The sequence below is a fragment of the Suricata suricatta genome, chromosome 6, assembly GCF_006229205.1.
Source record: "Suricata suricatta isolate VVHF042 chromosome 6, meerkat_22Aug2017_6uvM2_HiC, whole genome shotgun sequence".
Lineage (NCBI taxonomy): Eukaryota > Metazoa > Chordata > Mammalia > Carnivora > Herpestidae > Suricata > Suricata suricatta.
In genome coordinates, this window is record NC_043705.1 from 108,813,419 (window position 1) to 108,839,424 (window position 26,006).

General features: G+C 35.5%; 2 protein-coding genes across 3 annotated transcripts; both read left to right on the plus strand.

The window, feature by feature from the left end:
• The first annotated feature begins 560 nt into the window (after positions 1-560).
• LOC115293785 (seminal plasma acrosin inhibitor A1-like) lies at positions 561-4,967 on the plus strand. The gene is made up of 5 exons (XM_029941488.1): positions 561-646; positions 1,083-1,159; positions 2,306-2,340; positions 3,654-3,772; positions 4,628-4,967. Exons 2-5 carry the CDS (start codon positions 1,093-1,095, stop codon positions 4,677-4,679), a joined length of 273 nt encoding a protein of 90 aa, XP_029797348.1. The 5' UTR covers positions 561-646; positions 1,083-1,092; the 3' UTR covers positions 4,680-4,967.
• Positions 4,968-18,528: 13,561 nt separating this feature from the next.
• Positions 18,529-23,248, plus strand: LOC115293966 (ovomucoid-like). Of its 2 annotated transcripts, none has more exons than XM_029941675.1 (5): positions 18,529-18,617; positions 19,023-19,099; positions 20,218-20,255; positions 21,226-21,341; positions 22,405-23,248. In XM_029941675.1, the coding sequence occupies exons 2-5, from the start codon at positions 19,033-19,035 to the stop codon at positions 22,448-22,450; spliced, it is 267 nt and encodes an 88-aa protein (XP_029797535.1). In that variant the 5' UTR covers positions 18,529-18,617; positions 19,023-19,032; the 3' UTR covers positions 22,451-23,248. The 2 variants fall into 2 exon arrangements, with proteins under 2 accessions (XP_029797535.1, XP_029797534.1); XM_029941674.1 differs by having other exon boundaries at positions 18,547-18,617; positions 19,010-19,099.
• The last annotated feature ends 2,758 nt before the right edge of the window (positions 23,249-26,006 follow it).

A 26,006-nucleotide genomic window follows, 5' to 3' on the forward strand; every position in this document is an offset into this window, starting at 1 on the left:
GTTGTGAATTTGTACTTTAGTTTTACAAGATGTTGCCGTTAGGGGAAATTGGTTAAAAGGAACATGAGAACTCCCTGCATTAGTACCTGAGGCTTTAGGAAAGAATCTCGATTGATCTCAAAATAAAAACGTTACTACAAATCAAATATCCAATTAAGTCCAATGTGCTTCTGGTATTCCAAAATACTAAGAGTCTAGGTTATATGTCCAATTATAGCTCCCCAAACTCTTTCTTCTCTTCTTGCTTTGATTCTCCTTTTCTTCCCAACTCAATAGGTTGGAAAACTTTCCCATCTCTTTTCTATCTTGGGTTTTCAAAGCACTATTACTATCCTCCCCATACTTTGGGATACATCTGCTCAAATTGTCCCCAACCCCCTGCTTAGAGAAGACTTCTTAAGAATTCACAAGTGGGGCATTTTTCACATCCATTTTACAGCCTCTAGGCAGAACACAGAGCACCTCAGCATCTTATCTGCCATGAGCCAACTGATCTTATCTGCCATGAGCCAACTCATCCGTATTAAGCTCCTTACCATCAGATTAATAAAGGAGCTTTCTCAGCCCAGTGAAGGTAGTTGAGAAGGAAAGGCAGAGTCCCTGTTGCCTGCACAGACCCCATTCTCCGCTGTCTTCTCTGTGTCAGGTGGGTCAGGTGGGGACTCTGTGAAGATAGTTGTGGTGTGTAGCATTGATGGGAGGACTGTTGTAGGTCAGTCCTTCCTGAAATAATGGTTTTCCTATTTTCTAGTGAAGAACTAAGATTCCAAAGGGCATATTTCCTTAAATGCAGCTTGGCTCCTTGTTGGCTGAGCCAAGGGTTGGGAGAGTAAACAGCTCCTACTTAAATGTGCACAGAGGATTTGCCTGGTGTTCCTCTCAAGTCCCTACAACGTCTTCTGCTACTTTGTATGTCTTGTTGATACTGTGAGTTGGGTGGAAGGAAAAAGGGAAAAGTCCACTCTAAGTAGGAATTGAGGAAAGTGGAAAAGTCCCTTCACCCATAAGAAAGCTTCATTTGGAAATGGGCAGTTTATCCCCAGGCCATGTGTTATAAACGTCTCTATGGGTTTCTTCCACAGACTTGGTAAAATGTCTTTCTTGTTGATATGGATCAAAGCTATTTTTATCACTGTCTTGGCATTTCCTCATTATTCTGGTGAGTACATGTTTTTAGTCCTGGATGAAGCATTTCACAAATCTTAGAAGTGCAGCAAACAACTGCTATTGTCTGGAAATGGAGGAGTTTGATTTATAGGGTTTATAAACCTTTAAATTAAAAAAAATGTTTATTTATTTATTAAGAGAAAGAGAAAATCCAAAGCAGGTTCCACACTGTCACCACAGACCCCAATGCTGAGCTTGATCACACTATTGATGAGATCATTACCTGAGCTGATATCAAGAGTCGGAAGCTCAAATGACTGAGCCACCCAAGTGCCCCTAGGGTTTATAAATCTTAAATTGACAAAATGAAACAGATTATGTTATAAATAGCTTCTAAAATTGCATCAGTGGGCTGCTTTATCTCATTTCCCACCTTAGAGAGGTGGAGACAAAGAGGTAGGTTAGAATGAGTGGTAGAACTTAGCTTTTTGTTTATCTACAAATAAAAATATTTACCTATTTTTTTTTTCCTTTTTGGAGGCCAGATTCCATAGTTGCTAAAAGCAGAGTGTGGAAAGTAATGATGTCTTCTAGGTCTGACATTCCTTGAAAATCTAATTCGTTGTTTGCCAGCTCTGAATCAAGACTTTGTGGAAGGAGAGAACTCATTGATTCCTCTGCTGACAACTTATGTTCCTTAAAGCCCAATATGGCCCATAAACTTTGGAACAAAGTATCCATGAGGTATTGGGTAGATCTCTGATATTAGACCAGAGTACTAATTAATTAAATAATGATTAACTTTCAAGTTAAGTGATTTTATACAAGGCATATAAATGGCAACAAGCAAGCCATTGTCTTCTCTAACGAGGATGTCTCATTTATAAAAACGGGAAAAAACCCCCACAACTATAGTATCTTCACAGGTGGGTTTGGGTGATTATTAAATAATACATAAGATTATTTTCACAGAGTGTGCTTAATTTAGGATTATGTTTCTATATTTGAATTTATTTTGTGAATTTACTGTTTTGATACTTCTCTAAAGGGCTCATTTCATTATTTGCAGGGTCCTGATTAGGCAATTTGCATAATATTTTGCTACTAAAATATGTGGGTACTTCTCACCAAAGACTCTAATGGTTTTCCTCTCTTCCTCTTCTTATTTTTAATTTGTGTGTTTGTGGGCTGGTTGCAGAAGCCGGTTTTGAACCTCCAGAACCTAATTCATTCGTAAGTTAATACTCATTACTTTGGGAATTGAAAAGGTAAACCTTTAAATTTTATATTGTAAATTTTAACAGCAAGTTATGCTGTGTACAATAGGATATTTTTCAAAAATAACAAATAAACAAACTGTGTTATTTATTACACTAAGTTCAAGGAACAGAATCTCACCAGCCATATAAAATCATTTGGCATCAAAAACAAGGTAAAAATATTCCATTACTAAAAAATTCCATTACTAACCATAAGCCTTGTTATAGACAAGTGTCTGCTATGGGTTAAGGGGTGTTTAAAGTAGAATTGTTTGGTCTAGCAAAACAATAAGATTAAAAAAACAACAACCCAATTTTTCACATAATAGTGGGTAAAATAATAATTATCATACATTCACAGAATGAATTCTTACATAGAGGTGAGGAAAATGAGCTGCAGTTCTAAAAGTGTCAACAGATAAAAGCCACAAAGACATTTAAAAAGCAGGTCATGTAGAATACAAACATTATTATTTATTTATGTAAATAATCAATATTACCATATTACCATCCTTATGCACATTACATACATATCTATATGGTTATATACATATGCAAACACTCATCTGTATGAATTCATACAAGTGTGGTGCTAATCTGAAATTATTAGCTTATTTAATAGTAAAACTATTGAAAAAGACAAGGGTATTATAAAAAATTGCTTTATGATTTCTTGCAATATGAAATATGGTTGGCTTTTAAACACATAAGTTTAAACTTCAAGGGTCCATTTATATATACAATTTTTTACAAGATAGTGCAATTTTCCTTACAATTTTCTTAAAATTTCTTTTCTCTAGCTTAATTTATTATAAGAATACCATGTACAGTATATATAACATACAAAATATGTGTTAGCTGACTGTTTATGTTATCACAAGGCTTCTGGTCAATAGTAGGAAATTGGTATTTAAGTTTTGGGGCAGTCAAAAGTTATATGTGGATTTTTAACTGCGTGGAATAGGAGGGTCTATACCTTTAAGACCTTCATTGATCGAGGATCAGCTGGGGAAAATCTAACCCAAGTAGAGGAGAAGTGGAGTAGGAGTGGCTAAATTATAAAAATACATCCAGCCATTTACATGTTTTTTTAAAAAAATAATGTTGGGTCTGTAAAATACACAAATAATATTTTATGTGTACCTGGATGTGGATACCTTGATGTTTATTTTTAAACCTCAGTATAGACTATTTATTCCATTTTGATGCATGTCATTTTGCATTAAGAATAAAGAACATTTTATTTTAAAAGTTTCTGATACATTTTTATGTTGTCTCTTTGTTCAGCAACCGAATTGTATTAAGTATATATCTCAAGTAAATGATTGCAAAGGTGAAATGGATCCAATCTGTGGAACCAATGGCCGTACTTATCCCAATATATGCGTTTTCTGCAGTGAACTATTGTAAGAACACCAGACTAAATATGGCTCTTCCAGAATAATAAAGAAATCATTGTAAAATTATGGGAAACCCCATGTTTTTGACAGCTTAGCCAGAGTATATGGCTCAGATAGACATGTGTGCCTTTCCCTGAAATTCTCATTTCTGAACGTACTTTTGTATTTGACCTCTGAAATATCACTCTGCTGGATATTCTTCAAATATATAAATCAATAGGTTGAAATTAATTTAATGATTATTATTTACTAATGGCAGTCTAATGACTGATATATATCCAGATGATAAATAGTAATCTCCATGATGTAGCTGCAAACTAACTTGAGCATAATTGAGCAAGAAATCCTACTATATCCTATAGTGACAGAACTCTGAAATCCATCACAATGGATTAGCCCACTCATGCTAAGAAGGACTCTTTTGATGCTCTGCTCTGTCTCTTGACCTCCATGAAATACTCCAAAACCTCCTTAGAAGCACAGCATTCTGGAACCTTCCATCTAAACTCCCCTCGTGTATCCTTCACTCAAAAGGAGTAAAGTGTGGTCAACTTTTCTGCCTTGTCATTTTCTATCACAGATACTTCCTCTCATTTAATCTGAAAATCTCGAATCCTCTCCTCTCTTAGCTCTGTGAGGGTTCCAAGACTGAGTCAGGACTGAGCGTGTAGGAAGAGCTAAGAAGCCTGGGGGTGGGGGTGGGGGAACATGGGCAGGGTTGGGGAGCCCAGAAGCCAACCTGCTTCCCACATAGTCCCATTTTCAAATTCTCCTTATTGAGAAGCACTTATTGAAATACTTAGGTAATTTTAAATATTCTTTTAATAATTTTGTTTTCTTTCTATTTTTCTTTCTTTACAGTGCAGCTAGTGGAGCGTTTACTTTTAGTCATTACGGTAAATGCGCTGCCTGAGCTACGCATTCCAATGCCTTTTATTATGAACCAATTTTGTGGTAGATTCTACAATCAATTAAATTTCCTCAGTCAGCATTTGAATTTCCTAGATAATCAGACAAAGACTCCTATGGTATACAAGATGGGATACAGGATGTCGAAAAATTTTTCTACTGGCCTATGATTGAAAAGTTTTTCTTCTCTATGTTCAATTATTCAGTGTCACTTGAAAAGCTACCTTAATTTTGTGTTTCTTAACATAAAACTTAATGTAATTTAAAATAATAAATGTTTCAATCAATACAATGTTCAATGATATTATCTTTATTAAAATACCTTTTCCTACTTTGGTTACTGGGTGAAAAGATATGAATGCTTTTGGTAATTATAATTAAGAAATATTTTCATAGATGAACAAATAATACATTATTTGTGCATTTATTAAAAATATAGATACTTGGGCTCCTCTATATCCTAAATAATCCACACCTCTAGGAGAGGGCTCTGGGAACTTGAATTTTAATATGAACTCCTGGTTAATCTTATGATTATAAATGTTAGGCAATATGGACTTAAATTATAAGACATAGGTATGTCTATCATTGCATGACTTGGAGATCCTCTTCAAAGGTATCATAACATTTCTGAGGTTTGAGAGAAAAATTATATTATATTCTTTCTCCCTTATAAATCAGTCAAGAGATAGGTTGGTGATCCTGGGGTGACAGGAGCTCTGTCTTCATCAGTGGAGTCTATTAATTTGTTGTCCAAGTCTGATGCATGTCCATTTTGTTCATCCCTCAGCCAACAAGAAGCAGGTTTTATTTGGGTAGCTATATGTTCATTTAAAGTTTGATTTTAATGGCAGAAATGTAGATTGATTACTAGAAGATAACTATCAATCTACTGCTCTATCAGGCCTGCTTTCATTGTCACTCAACATTTCTCTGTCTCTGTCACTCAACCCGAGAAGAGTGATCCATGTGGGAGTTACCTATTCATTTACATCTTTAGTACTAATTCTCTGGGTTTTTAAAAAAGTAGGCTACATGTCCAGCATGGAACCCAAGATAGGGCTTGAAATTCATCACCCTAAGATCAAGACCTGAGCTGAGATCAAGGGTCAGATGCTTCACCTACTGAGCCACCCAAGCACCACATACATTTTTAGTACTAATTCTTAATGAAAATGTCTAGTAGAGTGTAGACATTAGAGCTACATTATAAAAGTCCATTCAGCCACTTTCATAGCCTTTTTCATAATAGAGGATACAGATAAAAACATCATTCAGTGAATGCCAGTAAATGTACACATGTATTGTTTTTCCTTTTATTTAACATATTATTTTTTTAAAAACACTGCTATCTTGGTAAAAGTAAGTATAAGCAAAGCAGATACTACTACTGTCTTCTAGGAACTTAGGATTACTTGGTGGAAGTTAGTGTCCATCACTGATGGGAATTCCACCTCCCTGCACAACTATTTTCCACACAAGCTTTGTGAGTTAGCTTCCCACATTCCCCCATGTTATGTAACTTAGTTCTTAAGGGAATCTTATTGACATCAGCTCTGTATTTTAGCCATAATAAAAGTGAGACACAGGAAATTTAACAATATTTAAAATTTGGCATATAATAAAGAAAATACAGTGTTTTCTTATTTATAGGTAAAATTCACAAAACTTAAAATTTGCCATTTTGAAACACAAGATTACATATTATTTAGTATCTATTCATTCACAATGTTGTGCAATCATTATCACTAATTACAATGCATTTCCATCATCTACCTCCTTCCAAAAAGCAAACATAAAGCAATCACATAATTGTCACATAATGCCAAGTTCCCCAACTATCAATTCCTAACAACCATTAATCTATTTCCTGTCCCTATGAATTTGCCTACTTGGACATTTCACAAACACAGAATCTTACAGTTGTGTATGATTTTTTATATGAATGTAAATCTACTCATTTTTTAACTTATTTATTGTGTGTGGTTCTTGGGGAATGACTTCCTGCACTTAGCACAGTGTTTTCAAAGTTTAACCACACTGTAGCATATATCATCACTTCTTTCCTTTTTATGACTGAATAATATTCCATCTGATAGATATCCTACATTTTGTTTATGCATTCATCAGTTTATAGATATTTGGACTGTATCTACTAATTGGCTTTTATGAATAATACAGTTCTGAACATTCTTGTGTAAGTTTTTGTGTGACCATAAATTTTTGTTTCCTATGGACATATACTTGGAATATCATGTGATAACTATCTTTAACATTTTTGAGGAAATGCCAAACTGTTTGCCAGAGAGGGTACACACTTTCACATTCCTACCAGGATTGAAAGAAGGTTCCAATGTTTCCATGTCCTCACCCAAATCACAATTGCTTATTTTATTAAAAAATTAGTTTCATCATAGCAGGTTTGAAGCAATATTTAATTGTAGTTTGATTTACATTTCCATTATGATTAACAATGTTGAACATCTTTTCACATTGATCGACCATTTGTGTACCTTTTTTGTCTATTCAAATCCTTTTCCCATGTTTAAATTAGGTTGTTTGCCTTTTTTGTTTTCAAGTTGGTACTATTCTCTATATAGTCTAGATCCTAGACCCTTATCAGACATATGACTTGCAAATGTGCATGTATTGCATTTGGGGTTGTCTTTTTTATTTTCTTGATAGTGTCCTTTGATGTGACAATTTCTTTTTAATTTTATGAATTCCAACTTAACTATTTTTTCTTTTGTTGCTTGTGCTTTCGTGTGAATATATAAGAATTACTACCTAATCCCAGCTTATGAATATTTACAACTAAGCTTCCTTCTAAGAGTTTCATAGTATTAATCTTGGCATTTAGAACTTTGATTCATTTTTAGTTAATTTTTATATATGGAAAGAATTAGGGTACACAGTTAAACTTTTGCATGTGGCTATCCAGTTGTCACAGCACCACTTGTTGATAAACTAATCTTTTGTCTTTGAATTTTCTTGGAACTCTTATCAGAAATAAGCTGAATAATAAGATAGTGTGCTATTGGCCAAAACATAGACAAATAGGCCAATGGAACACAATAAAGATCCCAGAAATAGACCCTCCACACACACACATAAATGTAGTCAACTGATATTTGACAAAGGAGGAAAGATAATGCAATGGAGCCAAGAGACCCTTTGCAATAAATGGTGCTGGAACAGCTGGACATCTACAAGCAAAAAAATAAGTCTAGACACACACCTCATACACTTCACAAAAATTAACTCATTACATTTATGTCTGGATCACAGACATAAATGTAAAATGCAAAACTATAAAACTCTTAAAAGATAACATAGGAGAAAACCTAGATGACCTTGAGTATGGTGATGTCTGTTTAGATATATCACCAAAGGCTCGACTTATGAAGGAAATAACTGAGAAACTGGACTTTATTAGCATGAAAAACTTTTCCCTTGTGAAAGACAACATCAAGAAGACACTACACTAGCTGAGAGAAATATTTTCAAAATACACATCTGATAAAGGACTATCTTTTAAGATATACAAAAACAACTCCCCAAACTCAAAAGTAAGAAAACAAGCAACCCAATTAAAAACTGGGCCAAAAATCTTAACATACACCTTACCAACAAAGATTTATAGATGGCAAATAAACATATGAAAAGATTACTCACATTGTATGTCATCAGGGAATTGAAAATAAAAACAATGAGATTCTACCACACACCAGTTAGAATGGACAAAAACCTAGAACACCACCACCACCAAATGCTGACGAAGATGTGGAGCAACAAAATCTCTCATGCAGTGCTGATGGGACTGTGAAATGCTACAGCCACTTTGGAAGACAGTTTTGTGTTTCTTACAAAACTAAACATACTCTTACTCTATGATCCATTGATTGTGTTCCTTGGTATTTACCCAAAGAAATTGAAAATTTATGTCCACATAAAAATCTTTATTAATGCAGTAGCTTTATCCATAATTGCCCAAACTTGGAAGCAACCAAAATGACCTTCAATAGGCGAGAATGGGGTAAAAAAACAAAAAACAAAAAACAAAGCAACAACAACAACAAAAAACTATGGTAATATAGACAACAGAATATTATTCAGAAATAAAAAGAAATGAACTGTCAAGCCATGAAGACTTTGAGGAAACTTAAATTCATTTTGCTAAGTGAAAGAGCCCAGTTTGAAAAGACATATATTGTATGATTCCAACCATATGGCATTCATGCAAAGATTAAACTATGAAGACTGTAAAAAGGTCAGTAGTCTTCAGGGAGAGCCATAAATAGGTAGAAGGCAGAGGATGTGTAGGCTAGTGAAAATATTCTGTTACTATATTATAATAATAAATATATTTCACTAGGTTTTTGTCCATACTTATAAAGTATACAGCACAATAGTAACCATAAGGAAAACTATGGATTTGGGGTGATTACGATGTGTCAACGTAGACTTGCCCTTGGTAAAAATATACCATTCTGGTGAGTGATGTTGATAATGTGGGAGCCTATGCAAGTGTGAGGGCAGGGAATATCAGGGAAGTCTCTGTACCTTCCTCTCAATTTTGTTGTAAACCTAAAGCTGCACTAAAACAATAAAGTCATAAGATGACAATTGAACATATGTGTGTGAATTTATTTTGACTCCTTACTCTATTGCTCTATGTGTCTATCCTTATGCCAGTACCACACCTTTTTATCACTATAACTTTGTAGTGTGTGTTAAATCTGGATATGTAAATCCTCTAACGTTATGCTTTTTCAAGATTGTTTTGGCTACACAGGCTCTCTTGAAATCCAACATAAGTTTTAGTATTAGATTATCAATTTCAGCAAAAAAAAGACAGTGGGAATTCTGATCAGGATTACATTAAATGACCCTAAATGCATTAGTGATTATTGCTATTTTAACAAGATTAAGTCTTTTAAACTATGAACATGTTATCTCTTTATATTCCTTTAGGTCGTCTTTAATTTCTTTTAGCAGTGCTTTTTAATTTTCTAAAAACGGTTTTCTCAAAACGTTCAGTGTGTATGTATATGCTTCTTTTAAAAAAATGTTTTTAATTGAGAATAGTTGCCACACAATGTTAATGTCAAGTGCACAACATAGTGATTCAATATCTCTGTACTTAATGCTATATTCATCACAAGCCTAGCTACCTCCCATCAACGTAATGACACTGTTACAGTAACATTGACTGTATTCTTTATGCCATTCCTTTTATTCCCATGACTCATTCATCCATCACTGGGAGCCGCATCTCCCACTCTTCCTCCATTTTGTTCTTCTGCCTTTCTCTTGCATCAATCACTTTGTTCTCAGTATTTATAGATCTGATTCTTATAGTACATATTTTTGAAATTCTCAGTGTACAAGTGCTTCATTGTTTCAATTTATTTCTAAATATTTCTCTCTTTTGATGCTGTGGTAAATGGACTTGTTTTCCTTAATTTGTGGGGGGGAATTATTCATCACATAGAAATACAATGGATTTTTAAAATATTGATTTTATATTTTCTAAGTTTTCTTAGCTTTTTTATTTGCTCTAATAGTTTTTTAAATTATTTTTTATTGTGGTAAAAAACAAATAACCAAAATTCATCATCTCAACTACCTCCACCTGTGCAACTCAGTCATGTTAAAAATATTCACATTGTTGTACAAACTTATCTCCAGAAATTTTTCGCCTTGTAAAACTAAAATTCTACACTCATTAAACAATGGCTCATTTCTCCTTCCCAAAGCCCACGGTAGGAAGGATTCTACTTTCTATGTCTGTGAATTTGCCTGTTTCTATGAATTTTATGAGTGCAGTCATGCAGTGTATGTCTTTTTGTGACTGACTTATTCACTTAGCATATTATGTTCAAGATTTATCCATGTTAGAGCATGCATCAGGATTTTCTTTCTTTTTAAGGCTGAGGAATATTCCATTGTAGTACAGGCCACATTTTTAAAATTAGTTCATCTATTGATGGGCACTTGGATTATTTTCACCTCTTGACTATTGAGAAAAGTGTTGCTATAAACATGAGTGTGCAAATATTCCTTCAAGGTACTCATTTCATTATTTTTGGAAATATACTTTGAATCAGAATTGCTAGATCGTATGGTAATTCCATTTAAAAATTTTTGAGAAACCAAAATATTGTGTTCCACCGGTGGCTATACTATTTTGCATTCCCACCCACAAAACATAAGGAGTCCAATTTCTTTTATTTTTTAAAAATTTTTATATGGTTTATGTATTTTTGAGACAGAGAGAGAGACAGAGCATGAGTGGGGAAGGGGCAGAGAGAGAGGGAGACACAGGATCTGAAACAGGCTCCAGGCTCTGAGCTGTCAGACCAGAACCTGATGCAGGACTCAAACCCAGGAACCATGAGATCATGACCTGAGCCGAAGTCAAACCCTTAACTGACTGAGCCACCAAGGCGCCCACCCCAAGGATTCCAATTTCTCTGCATTCTTACCAACAATTTTGTTATTTTCTGTTTTTTTAAATAGTAGTGATCTTATTAGGCATGAGGTATAGGTAAAATAATTTTTTTTGTACTTCCCAAATGCCTAGGAAACATTTTCAACTTTACTTCTCTTATTAATGTGATGTATCACATTGATTTGTAAATACTGGACCACCCTTGCATCTCAGGAGTAAATTCTACTTCATCATAGTGAATTAATTTTTTAATGTATTGTTAGATTTGGTTTGCTAGTATTTTTATTGAAGGTTTTTGCATTTATGTTCATCAGAAATATTAGCATATAGTTCTCTTTTTGTGTGTGTGTCTCTTTTTTAATGATCGTGTATTTTGAGAGACAGAGTGTTTGAATGGGGAAGGGGCAGAGAGAAAAGGAGAGAGAGAAAATCCCAGTCAGGCTCTGCCCAGCATGGAGTCAGATGCAGGTTCAATCACATGACCATGAGGTCATGACTAGAGCTGAAATCAAGAGTCAGATGCTTAACTGACTAAGCAATCCAGGTGCCCCTTTTGTGGTGTCTTTATCTGATTATCAAAGTAGTTCTGGCCTCATAGAATTAATTTGAAAGTTTTCTTTCTTCTTCTATTTTTTGGAATAGTTTGAGAAGAATAGGTATTAACTCGGGGTGGCAGGGTGGCTCAGTCAGTTGAGTATCTGACTTCAGCTCAGGTCATGATCTATGGTTCTTGAGTTTGAGCCACACCTTGAGCTTTGTGCTGACAGTGGGAGCTTGCTTCAGATTCAGATTCTCTCTCTCTCTCTCAAAAATAAATTAACATTTAAAATTTTTAAAAATAGGTATTAACTCTTCTTCAAAAATTTTTTAACGTTTATTTATTTTTGAGACAGAGAGAGACAGAGTGTGAACAAGGGAGAGGCAGAGAGAGAGGGAGACACAGAATCTAAAACAGGCTCCAGGCTCTGAGCTGTGAGCACAGAACCCGATGTGGGGCTGGAACCCACAAACCGTGAGATCATGACCTGAACCGAAGTCAGACATTTAACTGAGTCACTCAGGTGCCCCTTAACTCTTCTTTAAATGTTTGGTAGAATTTGCCGGTGAAGCCATCTGGTCCTGAACTTTTGTTTCTTGGGAAGCTTTTGATTACTGATTCAGTTTCATTGCTGGTAATCAGTCTTCAAATCTTCTGTTTTTTCCTGCTTCAATTTTGGCAGGTTATACGTTTCTCAGAATTTATCTATTTCCTCTAGGTTGTTCAATTTCTTGACATATAAATTTTTCACAGTATCCCCTTACAATTATTTATATTCTGTGGTGCTTGTTGTTATTTCTCCTCTTTCATTAGTGATTTTGTTTGAGTCCTCTTTCTTAATTTTTGGATGAGTCTGGCTAGAGGTTATCAATTTGGTTGATCATGTCAAAGAACCAGCTCCTGGTTTCATTGATCTATCATTTTTGTTTTGTTTTTCAGTTTCTATATCATTTATTTCTGCTCTTATCTTTATTATTTCCTTCCTTCTTCTGGTTTTGGGTTTTGTTTGTTCTTAATTTTTCTCGCTCCTTTAAGTGTAACATTAGATTGGGTTTCTGAGATTTTTCTTGCTTCTTAAAGTAGATCTGTATTGCTATATGCTTCCCTCTTAGGACCACTTTTGCTGCACCCCAAAGGTTTTGGACCATTGTGATCTCATTTTAATTTCTTTCCATGTAATTTTTTATTTCTTCTTTGATTCCTTGGTTGACCCATTTATTATTTATGTTATTATCCTCCACGCATTTGTGCTCTTTCTAGATTTTTTCTTATGGTTGATTTCTAATTTATAGCATTGTGGTCATGAAAGATGCACGGTATGACTTCAATCTTTTTGAATATGTTGAAACTTATTTTGTTGTCTAGTATGCGGTCTATTCTGGAGAATGCGTCATGTGCACTTGAAAAAAAAAGTGTTTCCTCTGTTTTAGATTGGAATGTTCTGAATATATCTGTTAGGTCCATCTGTTCCAGTGTGTCATTCAAAGCCACTGCTTCCTTGTTGATTTTCTGCTTAGATGATCTGTCTATTGATGTAAATGGTGTGTGAAAGTCCCTTACTATTACTGTATTATTATTGTTTAGTTCCTTCATGTTTGTTTTTGTTTTATGTATTTGGATTCTCCTGTGTTCACTGAATAAATATTTATAGTTGTGATGTTTTTTGTTAGATTGTCCCCCTTTATTTTTATTATCTAGTGTCCTTTGTCTTTTGTTACAGCCTTTGTTTTACAGTCAATTTTGTCTGATTAAGCATTGCTACCCTGGCTTTCTTTTGACATCCATGTGCATCGTAAATGTTTCTCCATCCCCTCACTCTCAATCTGCAGGTAACTTTAGATCCAAAATGAGTCTCGTGTAGGCAGTATATAGGTGAGTCTTATTTTTTTATCCACTTTCCCACTCCATGTCTTTTGATTGGAGTGTTTAGTCTATTTACATTCAAAGTAATTAGTAATAGTCATTATTAAACAAGTCATCTATTACTTGTTTTGTGGCTGGTTTTTTTTTGGTACTTTTTCTCTGATCCTTTCTTTTCTTGCTCTCTTTCGTGGTTTGCTGGCTTTCTTTAGTGACATGCTTGGATTCCTTTCTCTACTTTTTGCATTTCTATTACTGGGTTTTGATTTGTGGTTACTATTAGGTTTGTATATAGCATCTTCTGCCTATAGCTGCGTGTATGAAGTCGATGGTTGCTTAAGTTTGAACCCGTTCTTTACTGCTCTTCTCTGCCCCCTGCCATGTTTTGGGTATACATATTTGACATTGCTTTATTTTGTGAATCCCTTGACTAATTTTTACAGATATAGTTATTTTTACTGCTTTTGTGTTTCTTGGTTTTCACACACTCACTATGGTCTTTTCTTTCCACTCCAGAATGCCCTTTAATATTTCTTGTAGGGCTGGTTTAGTGGCCATGAACTCCCTTAGCTTTTGTTTGTCTGAGGAACTTGGTACCTCTCCTTCTACTCTTTATCCCTACTTCGGTCCTTGCTGGATAGAGTACTCTTGGCTGCAGATCTTTCCCTGGCAGCATTTTGAGTAGATCCTGCCACATCCTTCCAGTTTGCAATGTTTCTGCTGAAAAATTTGTTGCTAGCCTTAGAGTTTCCCTTGTATTAACTACTCTTTTCTCTTGCTGCTTTTTTCTTTTTCCTTTATCACTACTGTTTGCCATTTTAGTCACCAAGTGTCTTGGTATGGACCCGCTTGGATTGATTTTATTAGGGGATCTCTGTGCCTCTTGGATCTGGATATCTGTCTCCTTTCCTAGATTAGGCAAATTATCAGCTATTTTTTTTTCCAATAAAATTTCTGCTACCTTTCCTCTCTTTTCTTCTGGGATCTCTACAAAGTGAATGTTATTACACTTGATAGAGTCGCTGAGTTCCCTAAGTCCGTTCTCATTTTGCATAATTATATTCTCTCTCATTTGCTTAGCTTAATTACTTTCCACTACTTTGTCTTCTAGTCATCAATTCATTGCTCGGCTTCCCTTAGCCTATTATCCATTCGATCAAGTGTATTTTGAATTTCACATACTGTGTTCTTCATTTCTGATTGCTTCCTTCTTATCTCTGTGTAAAAGTCTCACTGATGTCCTCTACTCTTTTCTCAAGCTCAGTGAGTATCTTTATGACCATTATTTTAAATTCTCTATCAGGCATATTACTTATCTTCATTTTGCTTAGGTCTCTTGTGATTTTGTCCTGTTCTTTCATTTGGGACATATTCCTCTGCCTCCTCATTTTGCCTAATTGTCTGTGTCTATTTCTGTGTGTTAGGAGAGTCAGCTACTTCTGTTCTTGAAAGTAGTGGGTGCCACTTTTAACAAGGTGGCGCTGGTCCTCTTCCACAGGGTGTGTGCAGCTACTGTGGGAACCGGGGCCAGCCAGGGCTGCTCCACAAAGTATGCCTTTGTGGCTGAGCTCTCCCAGAGCCAAGTGCAGCTGAGCTTTAAAGTTCCAGGCTTGGGGTGCCTGGGTGGCTCAGTCAGTTGAGCGTCCAACTTCGGCTCAGGTCATGATCTCATGGTTCATGGGTTCGACCTCCACGTTGGGCTCTGTGCTGACCACTAGCTCAGAGCCTGGAGTCTGCTTCGGGTTCTGTGTCTCTTCCTCTCTCTGCCCCTCCCCTGTTCATGTTCTGTTTCTTTCTGTCTCTTGAAAAGAAATAAATATAAAAAACTTTTTTTTTAAGTTCCAGACTTAAAGTCCCACTGGTTTGAAAAAACTCACAAAAATTCAGCACTTCTAACTTTCAAAGCCGAATGCTATGGAGTCATCTTCCCTATGCAGACTCCCCGGTGTGACGGTCTGTTTCTTGCCCCTCTCTGCACCCTGGTTCCCTCCCTCCTGTGGCCAGACATGCAGGGTTAGCTCCTCACCCTGTCTCTGCCCTTCCTACCCCTTCAGTGTGCCCTCTTCTCTATATGCAGTTGTGCAGTTGTGCTGCCAGTCTTTGGGTTGTTTCCTGGGTTATTGTGAGTGTAATCTAGTTGTATTTGTGAGATGAGGTGAGTTTAGGGTCCTCCTACTAAGCCGTCTCTCCCAGAAGTCCCAATTTATGCCTTTTGATTGGAGAGTTTAATCTATTTGCATTTAAAGAAGCGTCTAATAATGAAGACATTATTCATGCCATTTTAAACTTATTTTCTCTATGTCTGATAGCTCTTTTGTTCCTCATTGCCTTCTTTACTGCCTTTTTTTTTTGTGCTTACCTGATTTTTTGTAGTGACATATTTTAATTTCTTTCTTATTTTCCATGCATATTCTACAGATATTTTCATTGTGGTTACTACAAAGATTACATAAGACATACTACAATTATAGATATGCTATTGGAGTTTAATGTTTTTAATTCCAATTATTCAACATACTTAAGTATACTATTGTTATAACAATTTATTTCAAATGAATACCAACTTAACTTCAATTGCATAGAGTTTACTGCACTGCCTGCCGCTCTGCTCCCTCACTTTATTTTATTGATGTCACAAATTATATCTTTTATAGATTGCTTTACAACTAACATATATTTAAAATTAATTTTAATGAGCTAGTCTTTTAAATTCTATAAAAAGAATAAACAGTGGATTTATGGGCCAAAATTAAAATTATGTGAGGTTTTACAATTGTCCATGTATTTATGTTTACTGGAGAACTTTTTCATATCATTTTGAGTTATTGTCTACTGACCTTTAACTTCAAATTGAAAGTCTCTCTTTATCACAATTCTTTTGTAGTGTAGGTCTAAAGGTAATGAATACCTTCAACTTTTGTTTTCCTGGGAATGTCTTAATTTCTCCCTCATTTTTGAAGGACAGTTTTGCCAGATATAGAATTGCTACTTAGGTTTTTTTTTTTCTTTCATACCTTAAATTTATAATCCACTGTCTTCTGTCCTGAAAGATTGCTGCTAAGAATTCCTGATCATAATCCCTGCTGACATATACATACAAGAAGGGAAATCCAGTGTATGGAGTATAAATATCTTTCCCGCAACTTCAGCTCTGGGCCTCAGTTTGCTCTTTCCCCAAATACCCTGCACCAGAAAGCTTGTTTGGCCACAGGCATTTTTGGTGGTGTCTCTGTAAATAAATAATTCAAGGAGCTAGTATAAGCATAATATTCACTTTACTATAGTAAAGGAATATTTCTCTATTTGTGAGATGTGGATTCTTCAACTAAATTGGCACAAAACATTACTAGTCCAAAGTTTCTATCTTTCTTTATAAATTGGCACATTTAACTGTTACTCTTGTCATTTTTTATGTTTATTTATTTTTGAGAGAGTGAGAGAGAGAGTGAGCAGGGGAGGGACAGAGAGGGAGGGAGACGCAGGATTGGAAGCAGGCTCTGCGCTAATAGCAGAGAGCCCAATGTGGGGCTTGAACTCACGAACCATAATATTATGACCGGAGCCAAAGTCAGACACTTAACTGATTGAGCCACCTGGGTGCTTCTCAAAGTTTCTTTCTAATTCCTGGGCTTCCTTAGTGCTAAATATAAAAGATAGGATTAAGGTGGCAAATGTCTACCAAACACACAACTTAAGTGCAGATAGTTTAAATTTCTATCTGTAAATTTTAATATGTGGAGGCAGAGATGAGAGGAAAGAGAGAGACCAAGTTTTGGAGCCAAGAAAGCCTTTATTGGGGTCTGTGGCCCCCGGGTGAGGTTCCGGGACTCGAGTAGGGGCTGAGTCAAGGAAGTGGTGCCCAGTACAGGAGGGTGAGGTATTTTATGGGTGAAAGAGTTCCGAGTTTGGTCTTGGGAGGGCAGATTACCAAGTAAGAGCATTTTTGGGCTGTGGAGGGGTGGGATTGGTTGCCTCCTTTGTTGGGGTGAGGGGAAGCTGGAGCTTCATGATTGGCTGTTTTCAAATGGCGCGGGACATTCCAGCTGTGCAGGTGGGGGGCTGTAGGTGCATGGAGTTCTTCTCTGACCCACAGCAAAATGCCACTTGGTCACTATCTTAAGGTAACTCTTACACTATCCCTATTCATCACAAATATATAAGACAGACACTACACTTCTCATATAAAGAACCCCATGGATCCAAACTTTATGAATGAGAGCCACTCAGTGAGAGATGGGATTTGTACTTTGGTGTTCCAACAGCCAAAGCTCTTTCCACTGAGTAATATTATAGAAAAGAGGAGGAGGAGGAGGAGGAGGAAGAGGAGGAAAAAGATATTTAAGTGATGTGATAGAGGTGTTAGCGAATACTGCATCGATAATCACACTGCTATATGTTAATGTATGAAATCAACATATTATCTATCTTAAGTTTATGCAATGCTAAATGTAAATTACATCTCAGTTATAAAACGTTGCATCCTGTCCTCTTGACAAGCAACCTCAAGCCGGGCTGCCCTTGAGACTCATCTGGGAGCTTTTACAATGTACGAATGCCTAGGACTCATCTACTAACGACTCACAATTTTCATTGCAGGTTAGAGTATTCATTCTCTACAAGTTTCCCAGGTAATTCTAATGTGCCTGTAGTTTTTAACAGATATTAAATGTTTAGGTTCCTGATTATCTAATCCTTCCCCCAATTCTTCTTTTTTCCTGCTTGATGCTCTTGTTCTTTTTCAACTCACTTGCTTGGAAAGCTTTCACATATCTTCGCTATCTTAGGATCTCTGACCGCTGGTACATTAGATCAAATTGTCCCCAAACCTCATGCTGAGGGAAGATCTAGTGAGAAGTAAGTATGAGGCATCTCTCATGACTTACTTTACAGCCCTGAGGGAGGACACGACTATCTCTGTGTCCTATCTGTCCTGGGCCATCAATCCTACCCCATCAATCTCCTGACCAGCAGAGAAATAAAAGAGACTTGCTGGAAGGAGATGGCTTGAGGAAGAAAGGTGCACATGGTCATCACAGTCTTCAGAGCTGTTGACATCAATTCCTATTATCTCTCTGTGTCTGGTGGATCAGGTGGGGGATCTGGGGAGGTGGTCCTGGTGTGTCAGTCTTAACGGAGATAACTGTTCCTATTTCCTGAGAAAAATAACCAAGATTCAACTCTGCAGTTTAAAAAAAATGCAGCCAGGCTATTTCTGGGCTGAATGCAAGTTGGGAGAATACGCAGCCATTCTATTTTGTTAATAGTTATTTTTCTGAGCTCCCTTGTATATCTTTCAGCAAGGAGGGTTCTGGTGATGAGACTTTATGTTTTATTGAATCACAAGGTAGTAGGAAGCTAAAGGTTATAGTCATCTAGGAAGTTGGAGCAATTCTTTTAGAAGTAAGAAACTTTTGAAAACTGGGTTTTGGGTTCTTTTGGTGTATCCATTTAGCATGTATCAATGCGATGAACATTTCTAAAGGTTTCTTCCACAGGCTTGATAAAATGTCCCTCTTGTCACCAAGAATCACTGTTTTCTTCATCATGGTCTTGGTATTTCCTTTTTATTCTGGTGAGTAAATTTTTATTCCTGGATGAAAATGCAGAAATCAACTGTTACAATTTTGGAAAAAGAGGAACAGATTTTGTGGAGTTTGGAATTCATAAACCAGTAAAATGAAATAGGCACATGGTCCAAACGCCTTTTATTATTCTCATTTCCCACAGTAGAGAAGTTGCAATGGAATGGCAGGTGAAAACAGACAGTAGTTTTTAGGGGTTGGTTTCTCTGTAACTCAAGAAGTTCAACAAAATTCTTTTTCATGTTTGGGCCCACATTTCATGATTGTTAAATGCAAACTGTGGGAAGAATGAGGTTTTCTGGGGCTGACATTCCTTGACAACCTAATTTACTCTTTGCCAGCTCTGAATCCACTAATGTTTAGGTTTTGTGTAGAAGAGAACTCATTGATTCTTTTTCTGACAATTAATCTATCTATGAAGATCAAGATTGTCCATGAATTTCAGAATAGGGTAGTTTTAAAATTGTTTTTTGTATTTTGTATTTTTTATGTTTCTTTATCTTTGAGGGGGAGAGAGAGAGAGAGAGGGAGAGAAAGCATGAGCAGGGGAGGGACAGAGAGAAAGGGAGATAGAATCTGAAGAGACTCCAGGCTCTGAGCTGTCACCCCAGAGCTCAATGCAGAGCTCGAACCCATGGACTGTGAGATTATGACCTGAGCTGAAGTAGGATGCTCAACTGACTGAGCCACTCAGGCAACCTCCAGAATAAGGTAGTTTTTAAGTATCATTTGGAACCCCCAAATAGGGCAAAGTACTGATTAATTTTTTCCTATTTAAGTAATGCATGCAGAGCATTTTATTCTTTGATACTAGGATAGTTCATTTAAAATGTTTTATAAAAAATAGTATCTTCAAGCAAGGTATGAAGGGTTATTAAAAAATAGAATACACATTGATTTTCCACATAGCTAGATGAATTGAGGAATTAAATTTTTAAAAGATTTGGCTAATTAAATTTTTTTAACTATTGCCACAAAATTCTAATTTATTAGATGCAATAAGTAGGCAATTTACATCAACTTTGGCAGCAAATAGATTTGGGTATTTCTCCCCAGAGACTATGTTATTTTTTAATTTTTAACATTTTCTTCTTTGGTTTGGTTGCAGGAAATGCCTCTATAAATCCATTCTATCTCGAATCTTTGGTAAGTTATTACTTATTGATATGGAAGTTTAAAAAAAGGTAAAATTTTAACCTTATTTTATTGCAAAATCTAACACAAAATTTACCAAGTATACAATAGAATGAGACTTCAAAAGTAAAATAATATATATTTTTATTATAACAAGTTCAAGAAATAAAATCTAGCCAGCAATATAAAACCATTTCCCATTACCTACATTGTTATATAAGATGATAAAATGCACATCATGTACCCCAAGACTCTATTCATTGTCAATAAGATGCTGCTTAACACAAGAATATGAGAAAGAGAAAGCATATCAGAGTAGACTTATTCATCCTCATAAAACAAAGTTAAAAAATGAACCACCAAATGATCAATTTAATGTTAAAAAATAAAAACTCCCATACATTTATATAGCGGAATGTTATGTAGAGTTGAAAATAAGTGAACTACAGCTCTCAATGACATCACTATATATAAAGATCACAAAGGAGTGTAGAAAAGCAAGTCATAAAAGAATATATATGATATTCTTTTCTTTGTATGAATTACTAAGATATCCTAAACTAAACATATATATGAACACATGTATAAATATGAAATGCATACTTATATTTAGTGAATGTATATATTGATATGCAGTGTAATGCAGGAAATAATGAACAAAAAAGTCATCCTGGTGATTTCCTCTGGTAGGGGGGTGAGGGAAATGTGATCTGTCGGGGAAGACCATGAGTGTGGACATGGATTGGCTACATTATAAAAATACTGATGCCAATTACTTGACCTTTTTCTTAGCAGAGGACTTAGATATTTTCAAAAAGGAGTACTTTTTTAAATGTTTTACTGAGTTGTATGTGCACAGACATTTGTCTTTGTCCCTATAACCCATATTGATTATATTTACCCTATTTGGTATGTATGACATTTCACATAAAAATGAATTTTATTCAATGTTTATTATCCAATAAAGTTTTCTGTTTCACAGTCCTTATGTCTACTGCGTGATAACCCTGCACCAATGTGCCTCAGAAACTATGATCCAGTCTGTGCGACCAATGGCAAGACTTATTCCAACAAATGTGTTTTCTGCATTGCCAGAAAGTAAGACCAATGTGCTTTTTAAGTAATGAAAAATGACTTACAAAATTTTACTATATCCATGTTGCTGATACTCTGAACAAAGAATACACAGAATAACTAATATTTCTATAAAAGTCAAGGGAACACACTTGTATCTTTCCTTGAAATTCTCGTTTCTTTTTTTTTTAACTCTTAATTTTTTATCTTGAAAGGAGAGACAGAGAGACTGTGTGCATGTGCACATGAGCAAAAGAGGGGCAGAGAGAGAATTCCAAGCAGGCTACATGCTGTCACCACAGAGCTCCATGCAGGGCTGCATCTCAACAACCTTAGATGATGACCTAAGCAGAAATCAAGAGTCAGATGCTTAACTGACGGAGCCACCCAGGCACCCTGAAATTCTCATTTCTAGAAGTCATTTTCTGTTTGAGCTCTCAGACCATAATCATGCTGGGTGTTCTGCAGGCATTTCAAGCAATTAATTTATTACTAGTGACAGATTACTAATGTGACATAATTCCAAAGCTCTGATGTTAATCAATAGATCTCTATTATACTCTCTAAAATTCATCAAATGAGCCCATGCTGGAAAAAAACTCCTCTGGTGGTCAATTTCATCCCCTAAACTTCATGAGAACTTTTCAAACCTTCCTTGGACTACAGGGCATTCTAGGACACTTGCACCAAAATTTCCTTCCTTTTCTCCTTTCCTCTGAAAGAATTTGTGGTCTAATGACTCTGCTCGGCTTTCCTGCCTTGTCCACATTTTTTTCCCTCATAGATGTTTTTTTTCTCCTGAAAGCTTTGCCTTTACGATCCCAATGGCCATCTGTTTCTAAAGAACCACTCCTAATCTTTTCTTTTCTCAGGCAAGGGCAGGTTTCCAACTTGAGGGTAGGGCTAAGAAAGTAAAAGGTCAATAAGTATCCTCACAGCAAAGACTTGAAGGCTTGGGAGCGGGGGGGGGGGGGCAGTTTCTAGAAGTGGAGCGTGATGTCTGACTGGAGTCCACATTCTAGACTTCATGAAGAATTGCATTGTGCATTTCTTTTAATAATTTCTTTTTTTCTTTTTCTTTCTACAGAGAAACTGGTAACAAAATTCATTTGGCTCACTATGGTAAATGCTGACTTTTGGTGGAGTTATATATTTGGAGGGGTTTTTATTGTAATACCATTTTGCAGTGGATTCTACAGCCAATTAGAGTTTTTGCAATCAAAGTCTTAAATTCCTAGAAACCCCCCGGTGAATCCTCCTGTTGAAAACAAGATGGAATATTGGACATTCAAAGTTCTTTACAATTCTAAGATCCTGGGATTTCAGGGCTTTAATTCTCTATGTTCAAATATTCAATGATCACTTGAAAAGGTAATATATGAATCGTATGTTTGAAAACATATAATCTAATCAAATTAAAATCCTAAATGATTTTGCTTAATAGAATGTTAAGTGGTATTATTTTTAATAAAATGTCACTTATACCTTTGGCTGAATAGCGGGTAAATGCAAATGCATACTTTTGGTAACTATTAGGAAAAAAATTTGGAGGTAAAAATTTAATTTCCAAATACCATATTACATGCATATTTGCAAGTAGAGATAGCTGGGATCTTCTCTTTCCCAAAGAATCAAAAACTCTTATGCAGAGTTCCAATTATAGCTATTAAGAATATTCATTTCTTCTTTTTGTAATACTTAAAATGCACTTTATTCAGAATTAAATTTTTGTGTATACACTATGGCTTTAATTAAGAAATATAAACAAAAACTAATAGAGGATAATATACCAAATATAAAAGTTGTTGTTTCTTGGTGATGGAATTATATGTTTACTTTTCCAACTTTCTGAATCTTTCATCTTAATAAGAAACATGTATTGATTATCATAAGAGAAAAATAATCCTCAATAAAGCAACAAAATAGCTAAAGGCTTTCCATGCTAAATAATCTAATTTTACCTATCTTAACATTCCCAGTGATAGATACCAAAATGTTTCCTCCATATCCCAGGTTGATAGTTTGAGTCAGACTGGGCTTTATTAAGATCCAGGAAAGAATGGAAACTTACTGGGTACTCTCTCATTCAAGCTGAACATCTTCATGCACACCCATGATTGCTGTCCATCCCACAATGCTTTCTGAGCTACTATATGAACATATCAATCTTGGCTGTTCTGAACCTACTTGTTCCTTTATGAACATCCTAATGCTGCTTGAGTCCTCTGACACCAGTGTGTAACTATGACAACAAACTGAACAGGGCATATATTACAAAGTAGTTTTGTGTTTTGGTCTCCCCATCATTCAAAATTGTAAATGCCACTTGGTTAGCACATAACTAACTGGAATTCCAGCTCAAATTAATATTTCCCCTTCATCCAAATACTAATGGATTAACTGTTCATAAAGCACCATTCCAGTTACCACCAACGAGCTTAAACTCTTCAAATGAACTCTGTACCCAAAATGTAAAAAGCTAAGTGTCTTTGGAAAGACATTGATGGATGGGTCTGAAAGAATTTGAAAATGAACATTTTTTTCATCTCCGTGATGAAAGTTGTTTTATAGAGATGGCCATTAGTGACCACAGGGTATCGGTTGATTATGGAACCCATGTTGATGGAAGCACAGTCTGGCTTAAGACAAGTATCTGGTGGTGAAAATCAAGGAAACAGTCTTTCCATTTTTCCTCTACCTACCTTCTATCTGGCTCTTCGTTTACTTCCCACTTTCCTCTCATTTTTAGTTACTTTCAAGAGACTTAAACAAACACCATATACCATGCTTCAATAATTTTTTTTACATTTATTTATTTTTGAGAGACAGAGTGAACAGGGGAGGAGCAGAGAGAGAAAGAGACACAGAATCTGAAGCAGGCTCTAAGCTCTGAGCTAGCAGTCTGCCCAGAGCCCCACACGGGGTTAGAACCTACCAACCATGAGATGATGACCTGAGCCCAAGTCAGATACTCAACCAACTGAGCCACTCAGGCGCCCTACCATATACCATGCTTTAAAGGATGCCACAGGCAGCCATCACTACAGGTGTATCCAGGCAAGGGCACTATAACTCAACTTGACAATTTCCACGCCCAGAAAAATCTAAATTTCACAAAAACATTGTTTACTCTATACCAAGGCATTGAACTTATAACCCCTATAAGAAAATTTAAACAAATAGAGAAGCATATGGCATTTATGATTGGAAAGTTCAAAATAGTAAAGATGCCAATTTTTCCTGGTGACTTATAGAATAAAAAAAATCTGTCAAAATCCCAACAAGATTTTTTGTAGATAAAACCAAGTGTATCTTAAAATTTATATGGAATGACAAAGACCTAGAATTGCTTAAACAATTTGAAGAAAAAATTTGGAAAAGTCAAAATACCTGATTATGAGTCTATACTCTTACGTAGATAAAATGATCAAGGCAGTGAGGTATTGGTAGATATGCATATTCAATATGTATATGTGTTCAATATGTATATTCTAGCCCATTGATATGTGTATATATATATATACACACAACATTGTTTTTTCTCAAAAAATTATAATAACATGCTTTTCTTTTGTCCATATTCTCTATTTAAAATATAGCTTATCTTTAGATTAGATGTCATTACAAATTCTTTGACATACCCTTTTCTCATCTGATATAGCCCACTAGCTTATGTAAATTTCTAAAATATATATTTTTTATGAAAATCAGATATGTTGATTTGAACATCTAATTCAAGCTTAAACACATTCTTTATTAAATTTGTATAACTGATGATATTATCTCAGTATAATGTTTTTCACCAGCACATTTAGAAACCCTAACAAGAACTAATATTAAGGGAATATTTATTGTAACCAGTTGCCTCTTTAGAAAGGTCATATTAAACTCTGCACAATTTTAAATGATGAGCTTGTTATATTGGCCACCAAAAAAAGAATTTTTATGCTCCCTCATAATATATGAGTTTTTCATGGAACTAACTTTCAATGTTTCTTTCTATGTCCTGGGTTTCTTCATTGAAAAAGAGCAGACAGGATCAGAATGACAAATGTCCACCCATGATACAACTTAAATACAGGCAGTTAAAATATTTTATGTGTAACATTTAAGAGGAACCAGGGACTTAGGAACTATCATTCACACATTTGGGATGGGAAAACTGTATATTAGAACGTCTAAAATTGAATCAAGCTTAGTAAGGGTACATGGGATCACTATTCAGATATTTCAACTGCCAAAACTCTTTCCAAAGATTCAGACTCTGAAGCAGATTAGTGAGTTAGGAAGGAGATTAACTTGATCAAATATCTCCCTTACTTGGAAAGCTTCCATTGTCTTCAATTATCTATGCAATAAAGAAATTACTGAACATCAGATTTAGGTATTGCCTCATCTGTTCTCAGTGTAAGTGCCCAGAATTTGCTTTTTCCTACCCCCAGAATTCACACCCTGTGCTCTGGTCTGAGATTTTCCAAAGTTAACTGGTCCAGTGGCTCATCTGGGAATTTTCACAACATACCATTGCCCAGGCCTCATCTACAAACACTTGTTCTACAGTCTTGGTGGTGATACTGATATCAGTACTGATTTCCAATTGAGTATTATTTAATTCTCGTATTGAAAGTTACTGAGGATCTAAGTCCATTACTAATCATAGTCTGCAAAACTTTTTGCGCTTAAGTTCTC